This window comes from Dermacentor albipictus, chromosome 3, assembly GCF_038994185.2.
Source record: "Dermacentor albipictus isolate Rhodes 1998 colony chromosome 3, USDA_Dalb.pri_finalv2, whole genome shotgun sequence".
NCBI lineage: Eukaryota > Metazoa > Arthropoda > Arachnida > Ixodida > Ixodidae > Dermacentor > Dermacentor albipictus.
The window spans coordinates 9,686,499-9,712,311 of NC_091823.1; the positions used below are offsets into that span (position 1 = coordinate 9,686,499).

At 49.0% G+C, this 25,813-nt stretch overlaps 1 protein-coding gene across 2 annotated transcripts in view; it reads right to left on the reverse strand.

Annotated features, from left to right (window-relative positions):
• The window catches only part of LOC135919547 (vascular endothelial growth factor A-like), a 32,230-nt gene that overhangs the window by 4,499 nt on the left and 1,918 nt on the right, over positions 1–25,813 (reverse strand). The window contains exons 2-6 of one of the 2 annotated variants that reach the window (XM_070535070.1): positions 20,419–20,527; positions 19,351–19,426; positions 15,901–15,986; positions 15,064–15,251; positions 9–113 (exon numbers count right to left, since the gene is read on the reverse strand). In XM_070535070.1, the coding sequence (XP_070391171.1) occupies positions 9–113; positions 15,064–15,251; positions 15,901–15,986; positions 19,351–19,426; positions 20,419–20,527 (564 nt within the window). Of the gene's footprint in view, positions 1–8; positions 114–15,063; positions 15,252–15,900; positions 15,991–19,342; positions 19,427–20,418; positions 20,528–25,813 lie in introns of both variants that reach the window. The other variant, XM_065453443.2, reaches the window with a different exon arrangement.

Sequence of the window (25,813 nt, forward strand, 5' to 3'; positions counted from 1 at the left end):
GCACGTACCTTGCACTCGCAGCGGCATTGGGTGTGCTCGACGAGGCGCACGTTCTTGAAGCCCTCGAAGTTGATGGCGTTGGACTTGTTCGAGGCCAGCCGCAGGGCGAACACCTGTCGGGACGAGCACAGCGGAGAGTGAGCGCCCTTTCGACTCACGGTCTACTCTTTAGCTCGGGCCCAACTCCGACGCGGCCTATTCAAATACATGTAAAAACGCAAGTACGTTTTTCTGAGATAACCCCTGGACCGATTTTAATGAATACTTGATGAAATGAGCGCTACGAATACGCGGACGAAAGAACACATGTACGACAGACAAGGCGTATTGTTTGTCGTACATGTGTTCTTTCGTCCGCGTATTCGTAGCGCTCATTTCATCAAGTATGCATAACCAACTCACCCACATCAAGCTTCTACTACTTCAGATTTTAATGAAATTTGTTGCATTTGAGAGAAAAAGTTAAATTCTAGTGACTGTTGGAAGTGGAATGTTGATTTAGGGCTTGAATTTTGTTAAAAGGATTTTCAAAAATTCAGACGTTTGAAAAAAATAGAAGCACGAAGTTTACAAACTAATAGCTCTGCATCAAGAACAGATATCGCGATTCTGTAAACGGCATCCATTAGACCATTCAAAGCGGACAAATTTGTTATGTCTGTTTACATCTTACGTGAATTTGTTGCGTTGTTTACGAGAGTTCCGCAAAAGTTGTAATTACCCATTTCCCCATTTTTTGAGGTTCATGTGTAACATATCAATTTTGTCCGCTTTAGATGTGCTATCAGGTACAATTCACAGAATTGCGATATCATTTTTTCTTGCTGAGTTACGGAGTTCTAAACTTGATAGTTTCGTTTTCTGAAAATTTGCGATTTTTGCCAAATTTTTATAAAACATTGACGACCTAAATCAAAAATTCGAAACCAACAGTCACTAGATTTTAAGTTTTCCTTTAAATGCAGCAAACCCCGTCAAATTTGGTGCAGTGGTTGCCTAGAAAAAGGAATTCTCCTTTTACATGTATTTAGATAGGAGCACCCAAGCTAAAGCTTCCTCTTAACGCGCGTCCGTGTATAACTGTAACGTATGACCGTAACGTACACATTGTAACCAAAGTTCAACGTAGAACACCGAGAACGTTGACCGACACTAAAGGCAAACGCTAAATCAGTTTTGACTGATGAATTATATTCCGAAAGCTTCATCTTTACAAAAATCTTACGGTCATGGATTGATTATTAGAAAGGAGAATGAAGGTAAAACTTCAATTTCTTGAATTTCGCGCCATAAACCCAACGCCAGTAAGTCATAGTGACGTCACGGATATTCAATCTATTTCTTTGTATTTGAGCTGCTGTGGCTCATTACAGTTCTTGAAACTTGCCAAGTTCAGTCTTTGACTCTTTTAGAACACAATGTAATTCATCTTTACCAATAAGAAATAAACAAGCACCCTTTATGCCCCAATTATTCCCTCTAGCTGGATCCGCTAGTAACTCAGAATCCATACGCGCAGTTTTCATTTTTCCGTTTCCACACGCACACAAATATATATATATATATATATATATAATCGGTAATAAAAGTTGCACTTGAAGAAACTTCGTGTGACCTCGAAGAATTGTTCACTCAAAAATCTACAAGACCTCATTGTGGGAGGCGACAGTCCAATTTCACAGCCCGAGTCCCCTCAGGCATCTCGCGGTGGTGTAATCTTCCTTCGTGTAATTGTCTTATACTTCGCTATCATTATTACTGCTTCGCCTTTCCGGAGAAACTGCAGCCTAGCTCTTCTTCTTTTTTTACTTTTATTTCTTTTTGTGCGTTCGAGTAGAAGCGCTGCTGCGCATGACTGCTATTGATTCTGATGTCGAGTTAATCCGGCTTGGCCTCATTTCGGTTATTGACTGATTTGTACCGGGTACGTGTCTCAAATATTCACCAAGTTTGCACCAAAAAATGGGCAAGCCCCCCAAAATAGCAATTGCGTTGCTCGAAGAACATCTGTAGTGCATATTCTCCAATCCGATGGAGCAGCCGCCAGAAATTTTTGCGTTACTGAGATTTAATAAGGTAATTATAATTAATTGTCTAACTCGAGCAGTACTGTCCTAATTACCAAATGTCAATGAGGCATTTGTAGGCACCCCCAAATGACATCTAAATGTGCTTTCAGCGACGCCTTACTTGCGCACAAATTTTTTCGGACTGGTAATAAAACCCACGAAATATGAAAAATACCACGTTACTACCCTGATCATAAAGCAGCGCCCTTAAGCTGATTGAATGCAACTGCTTTGCCTGTTGCAAACCCGAAGAGACAGCGCATCGGAAGGAGTACCAGCACGGAATTAAGGAGCATTAACATCAGGTTTCGCAGCTATTCCTACCTCTGACTTCTACGCCACACTTATTATCCGTCTCTCAAGGCCAACTGATCACATTGATAACAAAAACCCCTTGATAACGCGGTCGAAGCGCCGCTCTGACCACGTGCGAACAGCAATAGGCATAGAAAAATTCAAAATCCCGGCTCTGCTGGCCCCGCATCGAAAGAGTGCGCGTGCAGCTAAATTTCGCGTCAGAAACTTGCTTCTTTGAACCTGCTCGAGGAGATGGATCTTCAAACCCTGCACAGACAAATGGAAGGTATTAAGGCTGATGGCTCTTTTGCGCTAAGACGCATAGACTTGCGCCCTCTACGAACAATAGTCACAGAAAAAGGCAGCTGGCAGCAGGCCATCCTCAGCAGATACCTTATGAAGCATCTCAACAGTTTCACAATCGAAGACCCGTACAAGGTCAAGTGTTCGGCATATGTGACAGCGCGGTGCTTCAACAAAGTGACTTAGGTGCGAATTTCAGCATTTCGATAGGCATGGAAGAGCTCTTCTACTCTGTTCCACAAGATGAACTTTTTTGCGCGGTCAGCCATCTAACTGACTTGTCTGGTGTAGCCTCTTTTCAAAACGATTGTGGCGTTTCCATAGAAGGTTTTTTTGGAACTTCTAAGGTTCTACCTATGCGCAACTCTTGTAAAATTTGAAGGGAACCTGTACACCCAGAAACGGGGCATCTGCATAGGTTCGTGTGTAGCGCTTATCCTGTGCGAAATCTACCTGGCTAGGTTGACCGCCAGCTTCAAGCTCAGCTTGACGCCACCAACCATGGTGTTAAAATAATGTTTAGATATGTAGACGATTTCTTAGTCCTGATAAACGTTGGCCGCAAAGCGAGTCGCAGCAGTGTCGCTGGGGAAATACTAGATGTTTTTAAACATTGTTCCACATCCTTAAATTTTACCCTCGAACAGCAGCAAGAAGAGAATATTCAGTTCTTAGACTTACGAATTTCGTTTGAGATGCTTAATCATGTGTGCTGGGCCTATATGCCGCGTTCTAAGAAGGCTATTTTACCGTTCTCATCTTCACACTCGAAACTAATAAAGAGAGGCGTAGCTATCACCTGTTTGAGGTAAGCCCCTTTTGAAACCATGCCCAGCGCAAGACAGCTGAAAATTTTCAGACCCAAGTAAATAAGTTGAAACAGGCAGGCTTTCCTTTGGCCCTTCTTCGGGCAGTGGGTGAATCGCTCTTGTGGAAGCTGCGGCACAAGGCGCGTGGGCAGGAGCAGGCGACCCCCCTCAACAGAGACCCCTAGAAGTCGTGCCCTATGTGCGCAGACAGGGCAGTCGACTCGTGTTCTCAGCCCCCTGCAAGTTATCCCAACTATGTAGGCGTGTGGCGGATGGGTCCGCGCACGGTCGCCTGTATTACTAAGCACGGGTATCAGTACGTGCCCTGTGCTACCAATGTGGTGTACCAGTTTCCGCTGCAATGCGGCAGTGTTTACGTTGGCCAAACTGGCCAATGTATTGATAGACTGCGACAGCATTTCCGCTCCTCGAAGGGTGATAGCGGCGCCAAGCTCCCCACACACACTAAGGAATGCAAACGTTGCTATACCCGAATTCAATCAAGCCATCATTGTAGGACGGGGAGACTCTATATATACTCGAGCGAGAAATTATGGAATCGGCACACATGCGCAGACTTGGCCTATAGACGCGTGTGTAAGTGAGCCTTCGGTGGCTCTCCTAGATAAAGAAACCCGATTTTTTATTAACCTGTGATAGTTTATTTCATGCCCCTTGGCACTTTCCATAGTCATATAGGGTGCTTTCTGCCACGTGTGTTTAATTTTGTTCACAGTATGTGAAAGCACACTGCGCGCAGATGCGACATTTTGCTGCTTTGTGCTTCATGGCAATAAACGTCAGTTGCTAGTTACCGCTCGTCTTGTCCACTCCTTCGTCACGTCACGTCTGAAGTCGCGGTTCTTTTTCTCTTTAAACTTGCTTCGGGCCAAAGCCAAAGTGATGGCTTTATTTTTCACGAGAGCGTATACGTGCTGCAAAAACAAGTTCGTGGCAAAAATAAAATAAAAATAGAAGAGAAATAAACCGACCGGAAAACGACCCACGTGTAGAGAACGGGCAAAACCAATGCGTTCAAGAAAGTAAATGTACTACTTCTAAATGTGCCGAATTGGCTATTGGGACGTCTGCACAAAACAAACAAACCAAAATCACCGCGCAAGCACTCCGTACAGATGGTTAACGCGTTTTTACAATTGCTAGTAGCTACAGTGGGGCGTGGCGCTTTTTACGGCGCTCAACGTTTCCGCGCACGTGCGAGTAAGAGCGGGTGCGAGAGAGAAAATCTGGGGGCCTTTGCACCTTGAATAAGTCAGTCTGCCTAGGCACAACCTCAGGTGCTCTCCTGAGGCCTCCGTTTGCCGGTTACATGTGCCTTCCTGGAGCAGTGCTTGTAAAGAAATGCAATCTATCGTCGCGACTAACAAAGTGACCCGCGACTTATACAACATCAGTCAGAACCTTGCCCCTTCAGAGGCAGTGACCACCAAATGGGGCGTCCGTGCCCATTGCCTCACCGCGCGGGCAGTCAGCGGCGGAGCGTAAACAAGCTCGACTCCCCTCCGCCATGCCATCACGCCTAGGGACAAACGCACGCTACACGCGCAAAGCAACTTCTCCACCGTAGTGCCTAGGCAGTGTCACATACTCAAGGAGCAAAGGCGCCCATATTTTCTCTCTCGCACCCGCTCTTACTCGCGCCTGCGTCAGAAACGTCGAGCGCCGTCAGAAGCACCACACCCGCTGTACCTACTAGCAATTGTAAAAACGCGGCCCGGTGCCAGCTGGTCAGCTTAGCCCGCTACATGAAGTTTCGTGTTTCGTTATCTGCTGTTATCGGGATGCGTGCGCTGCTGTGCCTGTGCCAGCGTGGGCAGTTTCGTCAGTTTCGTGGTCCTCGGTAAGTGTGTGCTTGTGCTCCGCGATGTTTCACCCGTTTCACGACTCGCATCACTCGTGCATCGTGTAGTGGTGCACGAATATCTCAAAAACAAGGCCTGCAAGGTTCTTGTCGTCTTTAGGCGCCCGGAAGAACCAAGGACATCAGAAGGCGCGTGTACACGAACACGGGCCTGTGCACGTGTGTTCTCCACGAGTCTCCGGACGTCGTTGCGCATTGATTGTGCTATACGTCCCTCTTACCGGTAGAGAAAGCTGACAAATAGATGTTCCTCCCCATTGTCACCTGGTCTTTGACTTGTGTTTTTCTGTGCCATGTCTCATTCTGGAACTTCAGTAACTCGCCCAGCTTTCCATTCCACTCTCTGTGCTTTTTCTGTGTGTCACCGTTCTACAAACGTACTAACAGCTGAAAAATTACTGTTCGTGCTTATGTATTATCTCAGTAATTTCCGATGGAAAAAACGCGCGAACAACCTTCATGTGTAGGCATGATACGCTTTTTTTTCTTATTGAAAGAATGAGCATTGCAAGCGTCTTATATGCAGATTTTTGCAGTTCGTGTTTGTTACACAAAGGTGTGCCCAGTAACTATGACGTAGGGCCTTAAGTGACATAACAAACGAGTTTTGCGCCAAAACCACGCACTTAAGGAGACAACACGGGCGTTTTTTTTGTGCGTGTGGTTTTGGCGCAAAACTATTTTATTATGTCGGTTAACCAACTAGCCCAGCAGTTCACTGTGCTAAGTGACGTAATTTAAAAAAGAAATTAATTTATGGGGTTTTACGTGCCAGAACCACTTTCTGATTATGAGGCACGCCGTAGTGGAGGACTCCGGAAATTTCGACCACCTGTGGTTCTTTAACGTGCACCTAAATCTAAGCACACGGGTGTTTTCGCATTTCGCCCCCATCGACATGCGGCCGCCGTGGTCGGGATTCGATCTCGCGACCTCGTGCTCAGCAGCCCAACACCATAGCCACTGAGCAACCACGGCGGGTTGAGTAATTTTACTCCTAAGCATTGCATTCGTGGTGAAAGAAAAGTCATGTTGTTGGCTTATTTCACCTGGTCTTTGATTGGGGAATAGGCATTTCTGCGGATGTTTTTCTACGTGCTGCTGCAAAAGCTGACTACCTTCTGCTGCCCCTTGCCACCGTTACTCAAGCTGTGGCCAAGTGCAAAATAAAGTGATAATGTGTATTTTCGTTTTTAGTACCATGTTATTTTTGTTCTGCCATGTCTTTTTCATTTTGTTCTGCAGTAATAAACATTTCACGCATTTCATATACTTTTGTGCAGGTATATAAGTAAGTTTTTTTGTATGACTGTCAATAAAACAATCTATTCTATTCTATTTTTAGGTATTTTGCGTGTCATAGTTTTTGCCATTACCAGTGAATTTTCCTATTCTTTAGTTGTCATGACTGTTGTTACGTTTCGTCTACGACGCGCGATAAAGCCGGCGGGGATGTAACGTACGCCGGAGCTTCGTTCAAAGCGGCGGACATTTTGGCCCGTTCGGAGCGGCCGCGACGCATCCCCGCCGAGCGCGTCCCGTCATGTTCAGTGCCACGTGTCTTTGTGTGTGCGTGTGTGTGTGTGTGCCCACGCTTGTCAAAGCGCGGCAGCCGGGGAGAGGAGCTCCCCAAGTGTGAAGCGAGGAGGTCTGACCGGCGCCGGCCCGGCTGATGCGTCACTACACTCGTCTCTACATGTCTCAGTCCGTCCGTGCCTCGCTGTCACGTGGTGTCGTCCCGTGACCTTCCTTCTTGCCCGCGACGCCAAGAGTATAAGAGCAGCTGCCCCCGGACGCCAGGAGAGAGGCTCCGATTTCTTCTGTTGAGTAACGTGCTCTCCCGTCTCTCTACTTCGGTCGACCTGACCACCCACTCTTTGCGATGCTAGAATAAACAAGTTGTTCTGTTAGCAGTCGCCTCATGCTTTGCTGGGACCTTCGGATGCTTCCAGTGTGCCCCAGGCCGCCAGGCCAACGCTACCCTTGGGGCTTGCGACCCATTTGCAACAACGGGCGCCAACGGTCCGGTTGCAACAACGGGTGTCAGCACTGAGGTTCCAACAGCCGGTGCCATCGGTGGGATCTCAACAGCCGGTGCCATCGGTGGGACCAAATAGCTGGTTGCCAGCGGTGAGATCGCGACAACGGAGGCCAGCAGCGAAGATATGCGGTTGACTGTATGCTGAGCAGCACAACGACCATCCGGGAGCAGTGCAACGAGCCCTGTGTGATGACTGGTTGCCTGCAGCGGAACGACTGCGCTGAATTCTTGGCTGCGAGGTTTGGTGAGTGCGGGACTTTCTTCTTCTGAGTTTTGCCAGGCTTTTGTTAGTGTCAGAAACAGAGCTGGTAATTGTGGCTGTCGTTGCTGCCGGGTTAGTTTGCGGCAAGACAATAATAGGCAGTAGAGAAAGCAGCATTCAGAGCAGCCATGGATTTGAAGTCGTTGCGCAAACCGAAATTGCTGGAGCTTGCAAGAGAGTTGGGTTTGGATGTCTCAGACAAACTCAGAAAACCAGAACTGCTAAGGGCTATTCTTGAGTTAGGAGCTGAGGATGACGAGCTGTCGGAATGCCTTGAGACCATTGAGGAGAGGGAGACGGCAAAAAGACAGGAGCGCGAGCTTAGAGAACAGAAAGATGAGCGTGAACGTAAACAACAGATAGAACGAGAGCAACAAGAGAAAGATGAACGTGAACGTAAAGAACAGCTAGAACGAGAGCAACAACAGAAAGAAAAAGAGCGTGACCGTCAACACGCTTTGGAAATGAAGCGTCTCGAGGTAGAGATGGAACGCGCTCGTAATGGAAATCAGGCACACAGTGCAGGAGAACGAGTATTGTTCAAAATGACTGACCTAATGCGGCCGTTTAAGCTTGGAGAGGACATTGGTTTGTTCCTGGTTAACTTTGAGCGAACGTGCGAGAAGCAGGGGTTCTCTCGGGAAACGTGGCCACAGCGCTTGCTCACTTTGTTACCCGGCGAGGCGGCCGACGTAGTCGCTCGCTTGGAGAGAGAGGAGGCAGAGGATTTCGACAAAGTGAAATCGAGTCTGCTAAAAAAGTACAGGCTGTCAGCGGAGGCGTTCCGTCGGAAGTTTCTAGAAAATGAGAAGGGCAAAAGTGAGTCATATACAGAGTTTGCCTACAGGCTAATGTCAAACATGCAGGAGTGGCTCAAAGAAGAGAAAGCGTTTGGTGACCACGAGAAAGTTCTGCAGTGTTTCGGGCTAGAACAGTTTTATAGTCGGTTACCTGAGAACGTGCGGTACTGGGTCTTGGATAGGCCAGACGTTAGTACGGTGCCTAGAGCCGCTGAGCTAGCCGAAGAGTTTGTGACGCGTCGGGCTCGCGGAGCTAAGGACGGTCAAAAGGGTGAATTTGGCTCCAAGTTTGAGAGGCCGAAGTTCACGCCCATGAGAGCAAAGGGGGACACACGTAGTGCGGATGCGAGTGAAAGCAGTCCGACCGAACGTAAGGAGACGGCGGCAGCCGAAGCCGAACGCAGAAAGCGGTTCGAGACGAGGCAAGCGCGCGTGTGTTATGCGTGCCAGAAGCCGGGTCACTTTTCGGCGCAGTGTCCGGAAACAAAAACAAAAGTAGTGTTTTTGTCATTATGCAGCACTGACGAGAACATGAAGCTTCTCGAGCCTTACATGCGAGACCTCCTCGTGAACGGGAAGGAGTGCCGAGTGCTTCGCGATTCCGCAGCTACGATGGATGTAGTTCACCCCTCTTACGTAGAACCCGATATATCGGGTTCTACGTAAGGATCAAGTATGGATCAAGCAAGCCGTGGAAGCTCATAGCGTGTGTCTGCCCGTAGCAAAAGTGCTTATTGAAGGTCCTTTCGGAGCACTTGAGACGGAGGCGGCAGTGTCATCTATGCTGCCCCCCCAGTACCCGTACCTATTTTCGAACAGGTCCGATCACCTCCTGCGCGAGAAGGGGCTTTTGTTTGGTGAGGCTAGCGTTCAGGCCTTAACCAGATCGAAGGTTCGGGAGCTCGCTGCAAAGGCGGTAGTTGCGGGGCCGACGTTGTCGAACGATGAGAAAGGGTCAGAGGCGCAGCAAGCTGATATTCAGAGCACGCCCGAACTGAATAAAATTGAGCCTGTAGCGTTAAAGGCACCAGATACTGGAGAAGAAATTCCCGATGCGGGAAAGTTAGAAGAGCTATCTGCAGATTTGCTCGTCGCGCCTACGGTCAGACGGACTTAATAGGTTGCTAAAAGTCAGCCGGTCGGCTTTGATAGCCGAGCAAAAGAAGGATGGCAGCCTAGAAAACATACGCTGCATTGTCAAGGAAGGTGTCGCCATGAAAAATGCTCGCTTTGTGGAAAGAGGTGGGGTCCTGTACCGGAAGTATATAGACCGCAGGAGTGGAGTTCGATCAGCTGATCGTGCCTCAGTGCTATCGTCAGGATCTGTTGCGCTTGTCGCATGGGGGTTCGTGGTCCGGACACCTAGGAGTTAAGAAAACTAAGGACCGTCTCTTGCAAGAGTACTATTGGCCAGGGTGTTTTCGGGACGCAGACCACTTTGTGAAGACATGCGACACCTGTCAGCGGGTGGGCAAACCAGGGGACAAATCGAGGGCGCCGTTGAAGTTGGTACCTATCATTACGGAGCCTTTTAGACGGCTCGTTATTGATACAGTGGGACCTCTGCCGGTAACAGCCATGGGGTACAGACACATTTTGACTGTGATCTGCCCAGCGACAAAGTTCCCTGAAGCAGTGCCGCTTAAAGAACTCAGCTCAGTTGAGATAGTCAATGCACTACTGTCCATATTTGCGCGAGTTGGTTTTCCTGCGGAAATCCAATCAGATCAGGGCACAGTGTTTACTAGCGCTTTGACGACAGCCTTTCTCGAAAGGTGCGGGGTAAGGCTGTTACACAGCTCAGTGCACCACCCCCAGTCGAATTCCGTTGAGAAGCTCCACTCCGTCATGAAGCGCGTGTTGAGAGCATTGTGTTTTGAACATCAAACTGACTGGGAGCTGTGTCTGCCTGGGGTGATGTTTGCATTACGGACCGCGCCGCATGCGGCTACGGGGTTTTCGCCAGCTGAGCTGGTGTACGGTCGCTCGCTGCGGTCTCCGCTTCGCATGCTTCGAGAATCGTGGGAAGGCAGGGGCGACGACCCAGTCGTGGTGGAGTACGTGCTTAAGCTCCTCGAACGCTTAAGAAGGGCACAGGAGTTGTCAGGTGAAGCAATGGCAAAGGCCCAGCAGAGGGCCAAAGTTTATTATGATGGGACAGCCAGGGCCCGTCGTTTTGAGGTGGGCGATGAGGTCATGATATTGCGCACATCGCTAAAAAACAAGCTCGACGTGCAGTGGGAGGGCCCAGCACGAATTGTTCAAAAACTGTCGGACGTTAACTACGTGGTGAGTCTGCCAGGAAAACGGAAAGCACAGCAAGTTTACCACTGTAATCTGCTCAAACCCTATAAGCAACGGGAAGCAGTAGTGTGTATGATGGTAAACGCTCCCGAAGAGCTTCCGGTCGAGCTTCCGGGACTAGGCTCAGTGACGAACAGGGAAGACACCGATCAAGTCATTAGTGACTTAATCAGTAAAGCACCGCTGTCGCCTGAGCAGAAAACCGAACTACACCAGCTCTTACAAGAGTTTCAAGGTCAGTTCTCTGAGAGGCCTGGTAGGACTTCTGTCCTTACCCATGATATAGAACTTACCTCCCCAGAGCCAGTACGATCCAAGGCGTACCGGGTGTCACCCCGCCAGCACGAGATTATGGAGGCTGAGGTAAAGAAGATGCTACAGCTCGGTGTTATTGAGGCGGGTGAGAGTGATTATACCTCCCCTTTGATTTTAGTTGAGGTACCGGGCAAGGAACCTCGTCCTTGTGTCGACTACCGCAGGCTAAATTCCATAACTAAGGATCAAATTTATCCGATCCCTAACATCGAGGAGCGCCTTGAGAAAGTTAGTAGCGCTCAGTTTATTTCCACCCTAGATCTTGTCAGGGGTTATTGGCAGGTTCCACTTACAGAAGAGGCTAGTAGGTATGCGGCGTTCATTTCACCAATGGGAACATTCCGTCCTAAAGTGTTGAGTTTTGGTTTGAAGAACGCGCCATACTGTTTTTCAAGCCTCATGGATAAAGTGTTGCGGGGACAGCAAGAATTCGCTTTACCGTATTTAGACGACGTAGCGATATTCTCCGCATCCTGGTCTGAGCATTTGGCACACTTGCGGGCAGTGCTAACCCGCCTGCGCGAAGCGGGCGTGACAGTCAAGGCTCCCAAGTGCCAGTTAGCACAGGCCGAGGTTGTCTACCTCGGTCACGTGATTGGTCGAGGTCGTCGCCGCCCCTCTGAAATAAAGGTGGCCGCTGTGCGAGACTTCCCGCAACCGCGCACGAAGACCGATATTCGGTCGTTCTTAGGTGTCGCCGGCTACTATCAGAGGTACATCCCCAGGTACTCTGATATCGCGGCTCCCCTGACGGATGCTCTAAGAAAGACAGAGCCGCAAACAGTCGTCTGGGACGAGACAAAGGAAAGAGCTTTTAGCGCCCTAAAGAGCGCCCTAACAAGCCAGCCCGTGCTACGATCGCCCGACTACACAAAAGGGTTCGTTGTTCAGTGCGATGCTAGCGAGCGAGGCATGGGCGTTGTACTGTGCCAACGGGAAAATGGAGAAGTAGAACACCCCGTCCTGTATGCTAGTCGTAAGCTGACCAGTCGTGAGCAGGCGTACAGCGCCACCGAGAAAGAGTGTGCGTGTCTCGTGTGGGCCGTTCAGAAATTGTCATGCTACCTAGCCGGCTCGAGGTTTATCATTGAGACGGATCACTGCCCTCTCCAATGGCTGCAGACCATCTCTCCCAAAAATGGCCGCCTCCTGCGCTGGAGCCTCGCTTTGCAACAATATTCGTTTGAGGTGCGTTACAAAAAGGGGAGTCTCAACGGTAACGCCGATGGCTTAAGTCGAAGCCCCTAACGTGGGAATCAGCCTCAAAATTGTTTGTTATTGATGTTTTTCTTCCTGAGGCAGGATTTTTAACATATTGCTTTTGTGTAGTGTTTCAAAGTGATGATGTGCTTTCTAGTGCAATTTTCCGATTTGTGGACGCGTTCTGAGTGCTGCTATAGACTACTGTAAGGAACTAGGCAGTAGTATAAAAGGGGAAAGAGCCTGGCATGGCTTAGTGAGGGTTGTGCCGTGCTTGCTGACTGAGTGGCTGAGTTTCGGCGCAGTTCTAACGCTTGCTGGGAAAGAGAACAAAAATGGCAACTCTCCTGAAGTCACTTTGCAGTGTCCTGTGTGAACCTGAACGTGAGAACGAGGCCTTCTTGGTGCGCTGCGCTCAAGAAACGCCGAGGGACGACCGACTTCGGTTATGAGCATCATCGAGCGACACCCCTCCGGACAGCGGATGCAGTCCCCTGACCATCGGGATCTCCCTCCCCCGGCGGGGCGGTCTGTTACGTTTCGCCTACGACGCGCGATAAAGCCGGCGCGGATGCAACGTACGCCGGAGCTTCGTTCAAAGCGGCGGACATTTTGGCCCGTTCGGAGCGGCCGCGACGCATCCCCGCCGAGCGCGTCCCGGCATGTTCAGTGCCACGTGTCTTTGTGTGTGCGTGTGTGTGTGTGTGCCCACGCTTGTCAAAGCGCGGCAGCCGGGGAGAGGAGCTCCCCAAGTGTGAAGCGAGGAGGTCTGACCGGCGCCGGCCCGGCTGATGCGTCACTACACTCGTCTCTACATGTCTCAGTCCGTCCGTGCCTCGCTGTCACGTGGTGTCGTCCCGTGACCTTCCTTCTTGCCCGCGACGCCAAGAGTATAAGAGCAGCTGCCCCCGGACGCCAGGAGAGAGGCTCCGATTACTTCTGTTGAGTAACGTGCTCTCCCGTCTCTCTACTTCGGTCGACCTGAACGCCCACTCTTTGCGATGCTAGAATAAACAAGTTGTTCTGTTAGCCTCATGCTTTGCTGGGACCTTCGGATGCTTCCAGTGTGCCCCAGGCCGCCAGGCCAACGCTACCCTTGGGGCTTGCGACCCATTTGCAACAACGGGCGCCAACGGTCCGGTTGCAACAACGGGTGTCAGCACTGAGGTTCCAATACTGTGTCATACAGGTCGCGCAGTATTGTACAATATCTCAGTAAGTATATGAGAAGTTCTAAGTGCGCATATCAGAAGCTCTTCTACACTTTGGTCTTCAGGGCATTATATAAAATTCTTTTTTTAAATATTTGCGTACATGAAACGGTCTTCGGGTTTTCTTGAGTTTTATTTAATTTTATTTTATTTGTTATTTCAGAAAAATTATGGGGTTTTACGTGCCAAAACCACTTTGTGATTATGAGGCACGCCGTAGTGGGGGACTCCGGAAGTTTTGACCATATGGGGTTCTTTAAGGTGCACCTAAGCCTAAGTACACAGGTGTTTTCGTATTTCGCCCCCATCGAAATGTGGCCGCCGTGGCCGGGATTCGATCTCGCGACCTCGTTTTTTGTTATTTCACTGTCTGTGAACATTTGTGTTGTTTAGTAATCATGTGCATGTCATGAATTGTTCACTTTTGTTCATTTTCTGCGCGTGTATTATACCAAGTTCTGCAAAAAGCTTCGTTTTCGGAAAACGAGGTGAAATATCTGCTGTGTCGGAAGTGGAATTTATCTATGTTCTTGCATATGCCGGCATACTCAAAGTATGGACAAGACTGCGTGCGTGCAAACGCATAAAGAACCCACGGCGCACCGCGCGTCAGTTCACAATGCCAATGTCTGACGCAGCGCGCGCTCGCAAAAAAAAAAAGAAAGAACGCACCGCGGACAGGCAAAAATAAAGGCATGGGGAAGGGGGAAAAGGAAGCGGAGCGGGTCGTCATATGAAACACAAATGGTGAATTCCAATCGCAGATTCGAAGCACTTCCGGTAGCAGTTTTTCTGATCCTTGCGGTGCAAGTCTATTTCATTGAGAGATTGAGAGTGGCTCCCGTACCTTTCATTGGCGGATCGGGAGCAGCGCTCTCTACTCCGCAAAAATTGACGGAGTGGACCGGAAGTCGTGTGATGTCAGGCCACCCACAGTCAACGTAGCCCTATGGAGCGCGCGCCCGTAAATGCAAATCGCGGCCTCTCGGAAGCAATGAGTGGTGCTTCGCATCGTCAACTTGCGCTTTTACTGCTTGCGGAGAGTGATGATTCATCTAGGTCAAGTTACGAATCGACCAGTGGGGTCTCAAGCGACGAAGAAGCTTCGGAAGCTAGTGTATTCAAGCAAGCTTTCAACATCATGTTTTGGCCGCTCGCCAAGAGACCGAATGTTGCGCGTTTCGTCGACGACGTCGTTCGCCAGTACTCGGATGAAGAGAACTGCACCTTTTCGGGAGTCCGCGTTTTTATAGCCTGCTGTTCCTGTTGCCATGACAACGTAAACAATGGTGTGCGCCGCCATTTCACCAAAGTATCGCCCTCCTGCTAGGGCCGTAACTCAAGGGGACCTTGGCGCTAGCGTCGAAAGTGCGTCTGCTCAAAAACAGCCAATGACAGCCATGCGGAGATTCACCCCTGGGGCAGAACTTGTAGTTGGGCTATTGGTGCATGATTGCTTACAAATGCAGGTTTAGCGCGAAGCAAGCGACCACACACACACACAAAGCATAACACACGTGAATGTGCGGGCTTGGCAACATGGTGCGCCGTCCCCTAGAAGGGCACCCACCTGTCTGGTGACGTTTCGGAACGCGCTGGCCCTGCAGCGCAGCAGGTGGTGCCCGCAGCATCCGGCGCAGCGCTCCACCTCGGCGCAGGTCGGGTAGAACAGGGTGTCCGGCTCCCGCGGCTGGGGCACCCGCACGGGCACCGACCTCGGGCTGCACGCGGCCCGCTTGTCCAGGCGCAGGGTCCGCTCTGCGTGTACGCACGCCACGTTGCGTTTCTTCCGCCTGTTCGTTTGCGTGGGCACGACGCCGAGAGGCCGGGCTTGAAAGCAACGCGACCCGATCGCGTTGACACTGAATTCGTTTCACGGAGGTCTGTGCGGAAGGAGTACCTCGCGGCGACCGCTTGTAAATTCACACTGTCCTTTCGAGATTAACTCGGAAGCGGGCATACGTAAAATATTCGTGCCTCATATAGAGTACAGGATGCATGCAGATTGATATTGAAAGTGGATTAAGTATGTTCTTGCCGCCAGCTTTCGTGAAAAATGACAATAATTTGATCTATATTGTTGTCTCGTCGAGGACGACAGAAAAGCACACGTGTTGTGTGTTACGAATGCCGCGAGTTGACATGAAAATCCAGGATGCAACGTCAACATCCGCAAAATGGTTTTATAGAGACGCTCATTAGCAACTCATTATGTGGGAAGAAATTATACGAGACGGTCACGAGACGATCACAAGTGACTTCACGCGGGTTGCCGATATGAAATGCAGGTAAGTCATGCACATCGTTTACGCTACGCTCAACCGGGAACTTTGTACTGCAGGCGAAATGTAAAGGATGCACTTCTGTCCAATATGATTCTTTTTTCCTGCCATGCAGATTGACTCACTTCGTTGTTCAGCCGGCGCATCACCCAGCATCATCTCGTCGTCGATGGTGTCCGCCCGGTTGTTTCGTGGGGCGTCCGACAGTTTTCTGCCTGGTCGCAGTCATGGAGAGAGAGCTCAACACATGTAACGGAACAACAAACACAGCGCATAATGAAGGCAAATATGCGAATTTGCCACAAGTTGCACAGCTTCCACCTCTAATCATGGGTACTTGCTCTGGTCCCCCTGACGCTGATATTTCATTCGTAACGGAATTCCACAACGCTCTTAATCTACTCACCACGTCACATTTTCAGGCCCCTGTAGTTATCCTTCATGACTTCAGTTTTCCCTCGATTATATGTTCAATTAATCCAACCATGAAGTCATGTAAACTTAAAGAAGAAGGTAGTTTCGTAAACACGTGTTTAACATTCTCGGCCTCACGCAACTTGTTTCTGCACAGACTCGTGAGTCCGCTCACTCTTCAAGCATTCTGCATCTGGTACTAACGTCAAACCCCGATAATGTCACGTCGCTCATGCATTTACCAGGAAAAAAAAAAGAAACACTCGAAAAGCCATAATACTTTATGACAAAGGTAATTACGCTGATGTGAACAGCTTTCGAATTTTGCGACTAGTTTCTTGCTGACTTTTCGCAAAGCTTCGTAGAAACTAAGTGGTGTCTTTTCAAAAACAAAATGCAGTAAGTAGCTAATAAGAGAGCGCGTTCCTACAGTAAACATCACGGAATAGCCGTATACCGTATATCACCGTATACCGCGGGCGTTGTCGTATACCGGCTGCCACGACTGCGCATGCGCGGAGTTAAGGGCCTCCGGTGTAAGTTAACCGGAACGCTCCGCCGTACACCGCGTTGGCGGAACAACATGGCAGCACCGAGACTTCCCGCTTCGATGCCGAGTCGCCCGTGATACTTGATCTTCGTCGTAATATAACAGTCCGCCAAAACTGTCGAACAAAATAAAAACCGTCTGGCGATGGCGGAGCAGGACGTAACACCAGGGGAACAACAGTGCTCAACAACAACAAGAATGGTCGCGGGGCGATCAGCTGACCGCGTTCGGGGACATCACCCGACACCTCAGACAAAACAGATGCAAATATCGGCCGCCACACAAGTTAAACGAGCCAGAGGGTGCATCCTGGGAGATTACTGCAAACGCGCACCTACGCCAGCCCGGCGATCCATCGCCACTGTTACCCGAGCCTGTGCGTACCCGACGGACGCGTGTAATGCGTGCGGAAACAAAGCCACGCTGCGACACATGCTTCGGGAATGTGCCGGAAAGGACGCTGCCGCCGCTCACGTTTTAGAGAAACTTGGAGCTCAATCGTCACCTCCGTCGGCGTCGCCGCCGCTGGGAGGCGGCACCCACCGGTGACGAGCTGGCCGCGACTAGCTTTGGGCTGTCCGGCAAGCCGAAGCCCGGGTCAGAGGACTACGAGCCGTCACCTTAGGCACCACCACCACCATCATCACCGACGAAGGTTGGAACGGGACAGAGGCCAATTCCCTTTTACCCCGTCTCGCCTCGAAGGAAAATTACCAGACCAGTTTTCAATAAAGTTTATTCCCGTTCTCTTCGGTTTGCGAAACGCTCCCACTCCGCATGCATGTGGGGCTAAGTACCGCAGTGCTGAAAAGTTGTATGAATATATATATATATATATATATATATATATATATATATATATATATATATATATATATATACACAGCTTGTAACGCTAAGCACGCATTTTATGCTTCCACCGTGCATACAATGTTGCTCGATAACCCCAAACAATTATGGAGAATCAGAATGACTGACCACGGCCCAGGCACGGCTTTTATGACTGTCTAAAGAAATTGGTCATCCTGTACAAAATAATGACGTCGCAAGTGTTCTAAACGATGTATTCTGTTCCATGCTTAACCTGACGACGAGCTACCCGATAGCCCGTTATTTAATCGTAACACCACGCCTGAGATAATGTCTGAACCTATTGGTATTGCAAAAAAACTCGTTACTGTTAACATCGGCAGCTGGTATAGATAACATTAATAAATAATTGCTAAAAAATACTAAGGCTGTTTCGAGCATAATTCCATCCCTTTTTTTTCAACAGCCTCTTTCATTACGAGGGCTTCCGTCCGACTTGAAAGTAAAAAAAAAAAAAAAAAATTCCGGTACTCCCTCCAAAAAGGCCCGGCATCTGCAAGTAATCAATACCGGCCCATATCGTTAACCTGGATTTGCTCAAGAATAATAGAGCGCATAATTTGTTCTCATACAGTGAAATTCCTCATCGATTCAGCTTTTCTTTATTCTAATCAGCACGATTGTCGGCGCGGCGCCTCTTGCGAAACACTGCTGGCCCTTTTCACACATGACATTAGCTACAGCCAATAATTACTAACACCGCAGTTGATGTCCTGTTCCTTGATTTAAAAAAAGCACTAGCTGAAGTTCCTTACAAACGTCTCGTCTTGAAACTTGAAAGCTTTCTTAACAAATCGTGAGCAATTTGTCTTTGCTTCATGCATGCCCCCTATGAAAAGTTCCTTAAAGTGTACCACAGGGAACAGTCATCGGTGCTCTCCTTTCCTGGATTTACATAAATAATGTACCTTCTTCCATACAATCTAACATCCGCCTGTCTGCACGCGACTGCGTTTCTGATGGTTAATGGTTAATAATCTTGAACGTAAAAAAAATAAATCAGGACATGTTTCTTTCCATCGCCGGCAGCACTACCACGGCCGCTCGATGCAAAAGCATAGGTGCTTTTTTATCGAGCGGCCGTGACACTACCAGCCGCACAAGTGCACCATCAATAACGCTGACGTCCCGTCTCAGGAAACTTTCAATTACTTTTGCATTAACATCACGTATGATTTGTGTTGGGCATCTCACGTAGCTCACGTAACGAATGAAGCTAACCGTCTTTTTCACTACTTACGCCGTAACTTAAGACTCGCCCCTCCCTCAGTTAAAATCTTAACTTATTCAACCATAACTCGCCCTAAACTAGGGTACGCCTGTGCTATCTGGGACTCATATCTAATCTAACCATATTAGCACGATCAAGGCAATTCAAGATCATGCAGTTAGCTTTGTTTACTCAGAATATTTTTATTTTACTTGTATCTCCGCTCTTAAATCCAGGGCTAATATCAAAGCAGTAGCCTTACGGCATAAGGTTTCTCACCTCTGTTTATATCATACGTTCTATCACATGCACCGTATCGCACCCTTTCCAGTATCTATCCTTGCAAGCGTCTTTCTCAACGCATCAGTCACCAAAAGGCCGTCTATCCCTCGCCAGCTCGCACCTCCGACCATTTTATTTATTTATTTGTCCAAACAGCAAGATATCGGAACCGTTCGTTTGCCGAAGCTGTGCACACTATTGACCCCAGCAAATTCAAGGGAACTATCATAATAAAGCTCACGTTCATACGTGGCTTCACCGGTCGCCTTCAGGTGCTGTATCATGGCATCCCCTTCGTAAGAGCGGATCTGCCACAGAAGATAGCCTGCCGGGAAAGATAAAATATTGGCATGTCAGGCACGAACACTATGACACCTAAGCTTTAATATTTTTGTGTTAAAAATAAAAACATCACTCGAATTACAGACAGACGCTCTCATTTCTGTTTTATCGGTGCTTCTTTCATTTACTTCGTTTCAATGAATATTTGGCATCTAAATGTTAGAGTGCGCTGCTGGAAAACTATGAGAAGTTGCACCCATACTGATGTAAAGTCGTTGTTGTAGCTTCTTGCAGGAAATACGCACTATAAAGACATTTGCGACACCGTAGATTCCATTGATTCGCCGGCACACAATCTTCGGCAAAAGAGAGAAATAGAGACAGAGAGAGAGCTCCGACCGACATGCTTTTCGTCGACTGACATACACTCATGCGACAGCATAGAACAAAAAGCGTGGCAGTACATCGCTTTACTGTTGTCAGGCGATGACTCGTCTCATCCGCGGCAGCCCCAATCTACAGTGAGTGATCAAACCAAGGAGGTTATATATACAACCTCATTGGATCAAACGGCAGACATCGCTGTTCTCGTGCCAGGGATGGGCACCAGGAGCAGCACTGTTCGGTAATTAGTCCCGATGCTTCGCATCTGTGTACAGACGTGCACGCACAAAAGCGAACGGGACAGTTCGAATATGCACGCGCAATTCGATTTCCAGTGACGGATTTATACATGTCAAAATGACGGCACTCATGGTTTCCCATGCAGTCAGCAGTGCAGCCTCAAGCAAGAACTTCCGATTTGGGTGCTCGCTTTTAGTTTGATCGTGACTCCGCAGCACTGACCTGCGTTCCCACACGCGTGCCACAAAGCAGAGCCGAACAGCTGAGAGGCAGCTGCAGCACAACTCCGTTAGCCCTTGCATGCGGCTGCTGCACAGACACGCATCGGTGCCACGTCATGCTCACACCTCGCGTGCTATACGCGGAGGCTCGTCGCTTAGCACGCGGCGAGCTGAGAGTGTGCACACTCACCGTAGGTGCCGATGCGCCGCCACGATGTGCTCGTGCCGCCCGAACAGATGCGGAGCACGTCGTGCAGGTCCTGGGCCTTGTTCAGCTGGCGGACCACTTGCACCGGGATCTGCGCGGAGAGTCGTCAGAGGCTGCCTTCCGGTGCGGATATCGCGACTGCAACAGCGGTGTTCCGAACGCTTGCATGTAGCGGGCAACACGGCCCGTCAAGGACGAGTGCACACTTCCAGCAAAGCTTCCAGAAATGGTCGCCGCGTGCCAAAGCGGGGGACGACGCGACGCGCCTCGAAAGCCTGGGACCCAATTTGTACGTTATTACCGAAGAAAGGGAAGAAATTGTGGCCAACGTCGTAACTGTCTCTATAGCAGGGACGCCTCAAACAGCACTGCAATGGGAGTAGGTAAGGCTTCGGAAAGAGGGGACAGATGGTGTGAAAGAGGCACAAACCCGCGCGACCTCGAGGTCAACAGCGCAACGCCATATAGCCACTATATGAGCCAACGCGGCTGGCTTGATAGCTGCTCGTATGTGGCTGGCGCACTTTCGAGTCGCCGCTGCGTAAGGAAGCCGGTTACAGGAATGGCTTCGGTCTCCCGTATCCACCCAAACACAAGCTGTATACCGTTGGAGGAAAGAAAGAACAACGCATTCCACCGTTCGGCGAAAGACAGCGTTACTCTTTAGCCTGACACAGCTCGAGTATTTCTTCTACTTGATGGAACATAATTTGGCCGATGTGATTAAGCTGATATCTCCAGGAATTCAATGCAAAACTATGCTGGTATTAGCGTTTGAATAATAATGAAGTGTCGCCTCGGAGAATTCAAGATTCTGAAAGGGGGAAATTCTGATTTTTCCCGACAGTAGCACGATGGTACAGAAGGAAAGACGATGAAGCGGGCAGATTGTAAGTTATCCATTGCAAGCAGCGTGCAAGCTGACGCGGACAACTCAGGGAGAACACAGGACACCCGTGTTCAAGTTCTTAATTAAAAATCGGCCTCGCGCTTCTCCGTTAGCTATTGCGAGACCACCCCGGAAAGGCATCGGTCACGCCGTTTCGATTCCTACACAAGAACTAAAGTATTTTTCTCGAACTGAGGAGCTTTCGCTCTGAGAGATCCTTTCGTGTTTCATGTGTCCTATATACTCTCGGGCGGATGACAATAGTTCTTTTTTTTTTCATAACATTAACTCCAGCTTGCGATTTCCGCAGAAGCAACTCGCTAAGTTCACGACCCTGCTCATGCAAACACATTGATCGGTTCCTGGCTAACTCTCCCATCGGAGTAAAGGAAGCGCCTCAGTTTCTTTGCTAACACTCTCTCGTTATGACACTAACAAAACAGACGCGGCCAGGCCGCTTCTTTCAGCGCACGTTTTCCGCCGCTCAGCACCCCGGCACCGTCGCAAGTTGGGCGGTAAATAAACGGGAACGAGTAACCCGGGCGCGCGGAGACGACAGTTTCGACAGCGCAAAAGAATGCGCAAACAGAGCACGGAGGCGGAAATACGACTCCAAGGCGGCAGTCTTGCGCACGCGACGGCTGGCTTTGCGCCCAGCGTCTAGACGTCGGGGACGACAGGCGGGGGACAACCCGAGAGCTCCTGGCGGCTGTCTGCGTGCACCGCCTGGAGGAGGAGGAGGAGGGGTGGGGGGGGGGGTCTCAGCGAGAACTCTGCACGCGTACGTGACATATGCAGACACCGAGGCGTGCGTTGGGCCCGAAAGAACGTCGGCTATGTACAGGGTGTTCCTGCGAACACATCTAGAAATTTAAAAAAAAATCGCCTGTGGCAGGTAGCACAATTCTATAAGCCCTGATCGGGCCTACTAGAAGAGGCGGACATTACTTGCGTGACAAATCGAAATGTATAAACTACCAATTGAAAAGAATTGATTAATTAATGTTTAACTAAGTACTTTACGGCATACACTGCAATTTACAAATTGTAGCCGGTTAGACTGCAAGCCATTTGGAAATATTTCTGTGGATGAAACCATTTTCGAAATATGCGCCACCAAAGTTGGGGTAAAAATGCACTGTCGTTCCACTTATTTTAACTTCCACTTATATTAACAAGGTGCAGTAAAGGGTTAACAAAACACTGCTTTATGCATCGAAGCACAAAAGTAACTGCACCGCCAATGTATTTCTTGCGAAGTTCAGGAATTATTATCTCGAAACTGGTGTAATGCTGAGAATTCGTTCCAAGTGGATCCTTGCGAATTTCCCGGCTACAATTCGTAAATTGCAACATGTGTCGTAAGGAAATTAGCAAAAAAAAACGAGTGAGTCAATTATGCATTTCGATTTGTCATGCAAATAATGTCCCCCGGCCTGTTTGAGAAATACAGTCCAATGATTAGAATTGTGCTATCTGCCACAGGTGATCTTTGAAGATTGGCAAAAGTCCTCGCAGAAACAGCCAGTATATTCAAAAGATGTGTCCCTACAATATCTATACTGTATTCATCGAAAGTCACAACTGACACCAGCGGTAAGAAAGTGTGTAAGCGCATGAGTAATTTATTCAGTGTAGCTTTCTATATGTAGTGCGCAGCCATCAGGCGCTGCGAATGACACTTGCGCGTTTAAATGGCATCACTTTTACTGCAGCTGTAGTCGTGTCGAGACAGACTGAGCTAAATGTTGTCAGGGTAATTAAATTACGTGCATCTCCCATTCTAAACCGTACCTTAGCAAACAAGATTGGTTCGATCACGGAGGAGAGGTTTGCTGCTTACATCGAGAAATACCGTGAGTGCAAAAATAATAAAGATCGGTAACGTAACTGGCGTCTGTTAAATTTGTCAATATACGTGGTGTTCTTCTAACGTTAACAGAAATTTAACAAGCCTGCTGTGGCATATTTGTTTCTTTCTTCAGGATACCTTACAGGACAAAAAAGGAAAATGGAAAGTACTGTAAAGGCCAATACTCAAAGGCAAAAGTAAACACGGGTGCAAGGTACACAATATATGTTATGACAGAAGTAGTAGTACCAAGTGGAATTCGAATGCCGCACAAGGGGCGAAGGGAAATAATCGAAGCACGATGACCTTTCAGCTCACGCACCTAAGAAAGTTATAACGAAAAAAAAACTCCATTGTAACTTTTTCTGCGCCCGACATCTTCGTCCAACAAGAAGGACGAAGGGGCCAAAGCACAACGTGCCGCCTGTCGGCTTCCGCCAAATGCATTCTCAAAGCGGAAAGTCAAAACGGCCAATGCGATAAATGCAACAGTGCGCCATGTCAGGCGAAGGCACCAGTGAACGAATTTTCATTAGAGCGGGGGGGCTGAGGTGGAGGGGAGGGGACCTACGAAAGTACCATGGCAAATACGCAATCTCTTCGGCGTTCTTACGTTTCTCCAAAACAGTCGTCACAGTAGGCGGCTGTAATCAGTCTATATCACTGATTATAACACAGAGCGTAATCTGGCACTTCTGGTGCAGCGCTTCATCTATCATGTACGATGATCATTGATCGGTAGTATACATGGATTTGTTTAAATCTCCGCGCCTTTGACTTCGAACAACCGTCGCGAATTTTTTGTATGGCCCAACAATTTGCCTCATTTACGGTCCGACTTCTGTACCATCGCACCGTCTTCACAGCATTACAAGTACAAGGAATTGTCTGAAACGTAAAATTTAATTACCCACAGTGAGTGCGATCTCCAAAATTACATATATACTTGGTGACACGCGTACCCCAAAAAGTGTCTCTAATGTCGGTGACAAGCTAATAATGCAATCGCAAGTGCAGTCTGAATCACACTTGACTAGTGTGGTCAGTCGGCCGAATTTGCTGCGGTCTATCGCAAACAAATAAATCATATTCAAAAATAAAGGAAGAAATAAAGGACGAACATTAATAAGTACACAAAGGCCGACGCTGCATTGCGATCACGGATATTGCCACGGGCTTGGGTCACTGGCTCCCAGAAGAAGACGAGGATGTCCTGGTCCTCGCGCCTTGGTCTTTTTGGCCGTGCTGCGTTTCCCCTTCGACGACTCGGAGTTTAACGGCCGTTTTTAGAAGTCGCCTGTCTATTAAACGTGAGATTCTTCTGGTGGAGGTGCGGCGTTTTCTAGACCCATGCAACAGACCCCTCCCAGGAGCAGGACCGATAGACCGATACCGGAGCTCACGCCAGTACACCGCGCCAGCCTGAGAATCCAGGGATGGGCCGCTGCGTTCGAGCCTTTACCAGCGAGGACAACGACAGCGTCGGCAGGTATATGGATGCTACATCCGATACTACCACGACTCCGGTAACTCCTCATTACACGCTGCAAAAACCGCGCGTGCCAAGTCCCTTCCATGGCGAGCCTCTTGAAGACGTGGAAGACAGGCTGACGGACTTGGAGCGCGTAGCGGAGTTCAGTGGATGGGACGACGAAGCGAAGCTCCGAAACGCCTACTTCAGCCTTTTGGATGGTGCTCGCACGTGGTTCCAGAACTGCGAAGACGTCCTGACATCGTGGCGTGATCGTTCTGTCGCAGCCTCTTGGACACCTACGCCGGCTCCGATCGCCGGGAACGAGATTAATGGGCCCTCCAATCTCGCATTCAGAAACCTAATGAGAGTGTGGCTATGTACGTGGAGAGAGAGATAAAACTATATTGTGTCTTTTATGGGGTCCAGGGGTGGCATGTACGTGGAAGACGTGCGCCTCTTCAGGCGAGCTGACCCTACAATGTCGGAAGACAAGCTGCCGCCTCGCTTGATGCAAGCTCGTGAGCTAGCACGTCCTCGTCGTCTTCTGGGATCCAGTGGCACAAGCGCATGGCACATGGTCATGCCGAATGCTTGGTCCATGTGTTATAGGAGAGTCAAAACTCGGCAGCTATACCGCGAAGTAGCAGCTGCGCACGCTGGCGCAGCCTGCCAGCCGGCTATACTAGTCCAGATAAATGTGAGTCAGACTGTGGATCACTGTCTACCTAAAAAATAACGTGCATCGATGCACTAGCCAATTACGTCGCTCACTTCCATGACGTCACGGCGAAGACGAACTCGTTTCAATACTGGCGTCACTCACGAACTGTATTTCGGAGCGCGGAGGTTCAGAGGGCATGGTGAACTGCGATATTGTAAGCGGGGCTTGTGCTGAATTCTTAGGTTGTCACCGAGTATAGACAGTTACGCAATGAGAATCACGTGATACAATGAATTCGGTGTAAACGTGAAACACTGACATGGGACTTAAGATACGTCCTGCGAATATATATAACAAAGCACACGTGAACCGTAAGCATCAAATAAAACTAGCCACGCAGTGTGCTTTCACAACAAATTGGCCACGCCAAATCGTAAAAAAAAAAAAATGGCTACCGCATTGTGGTCATTCGCACGGTGGTCGCTAAACAAACGCAGCGAC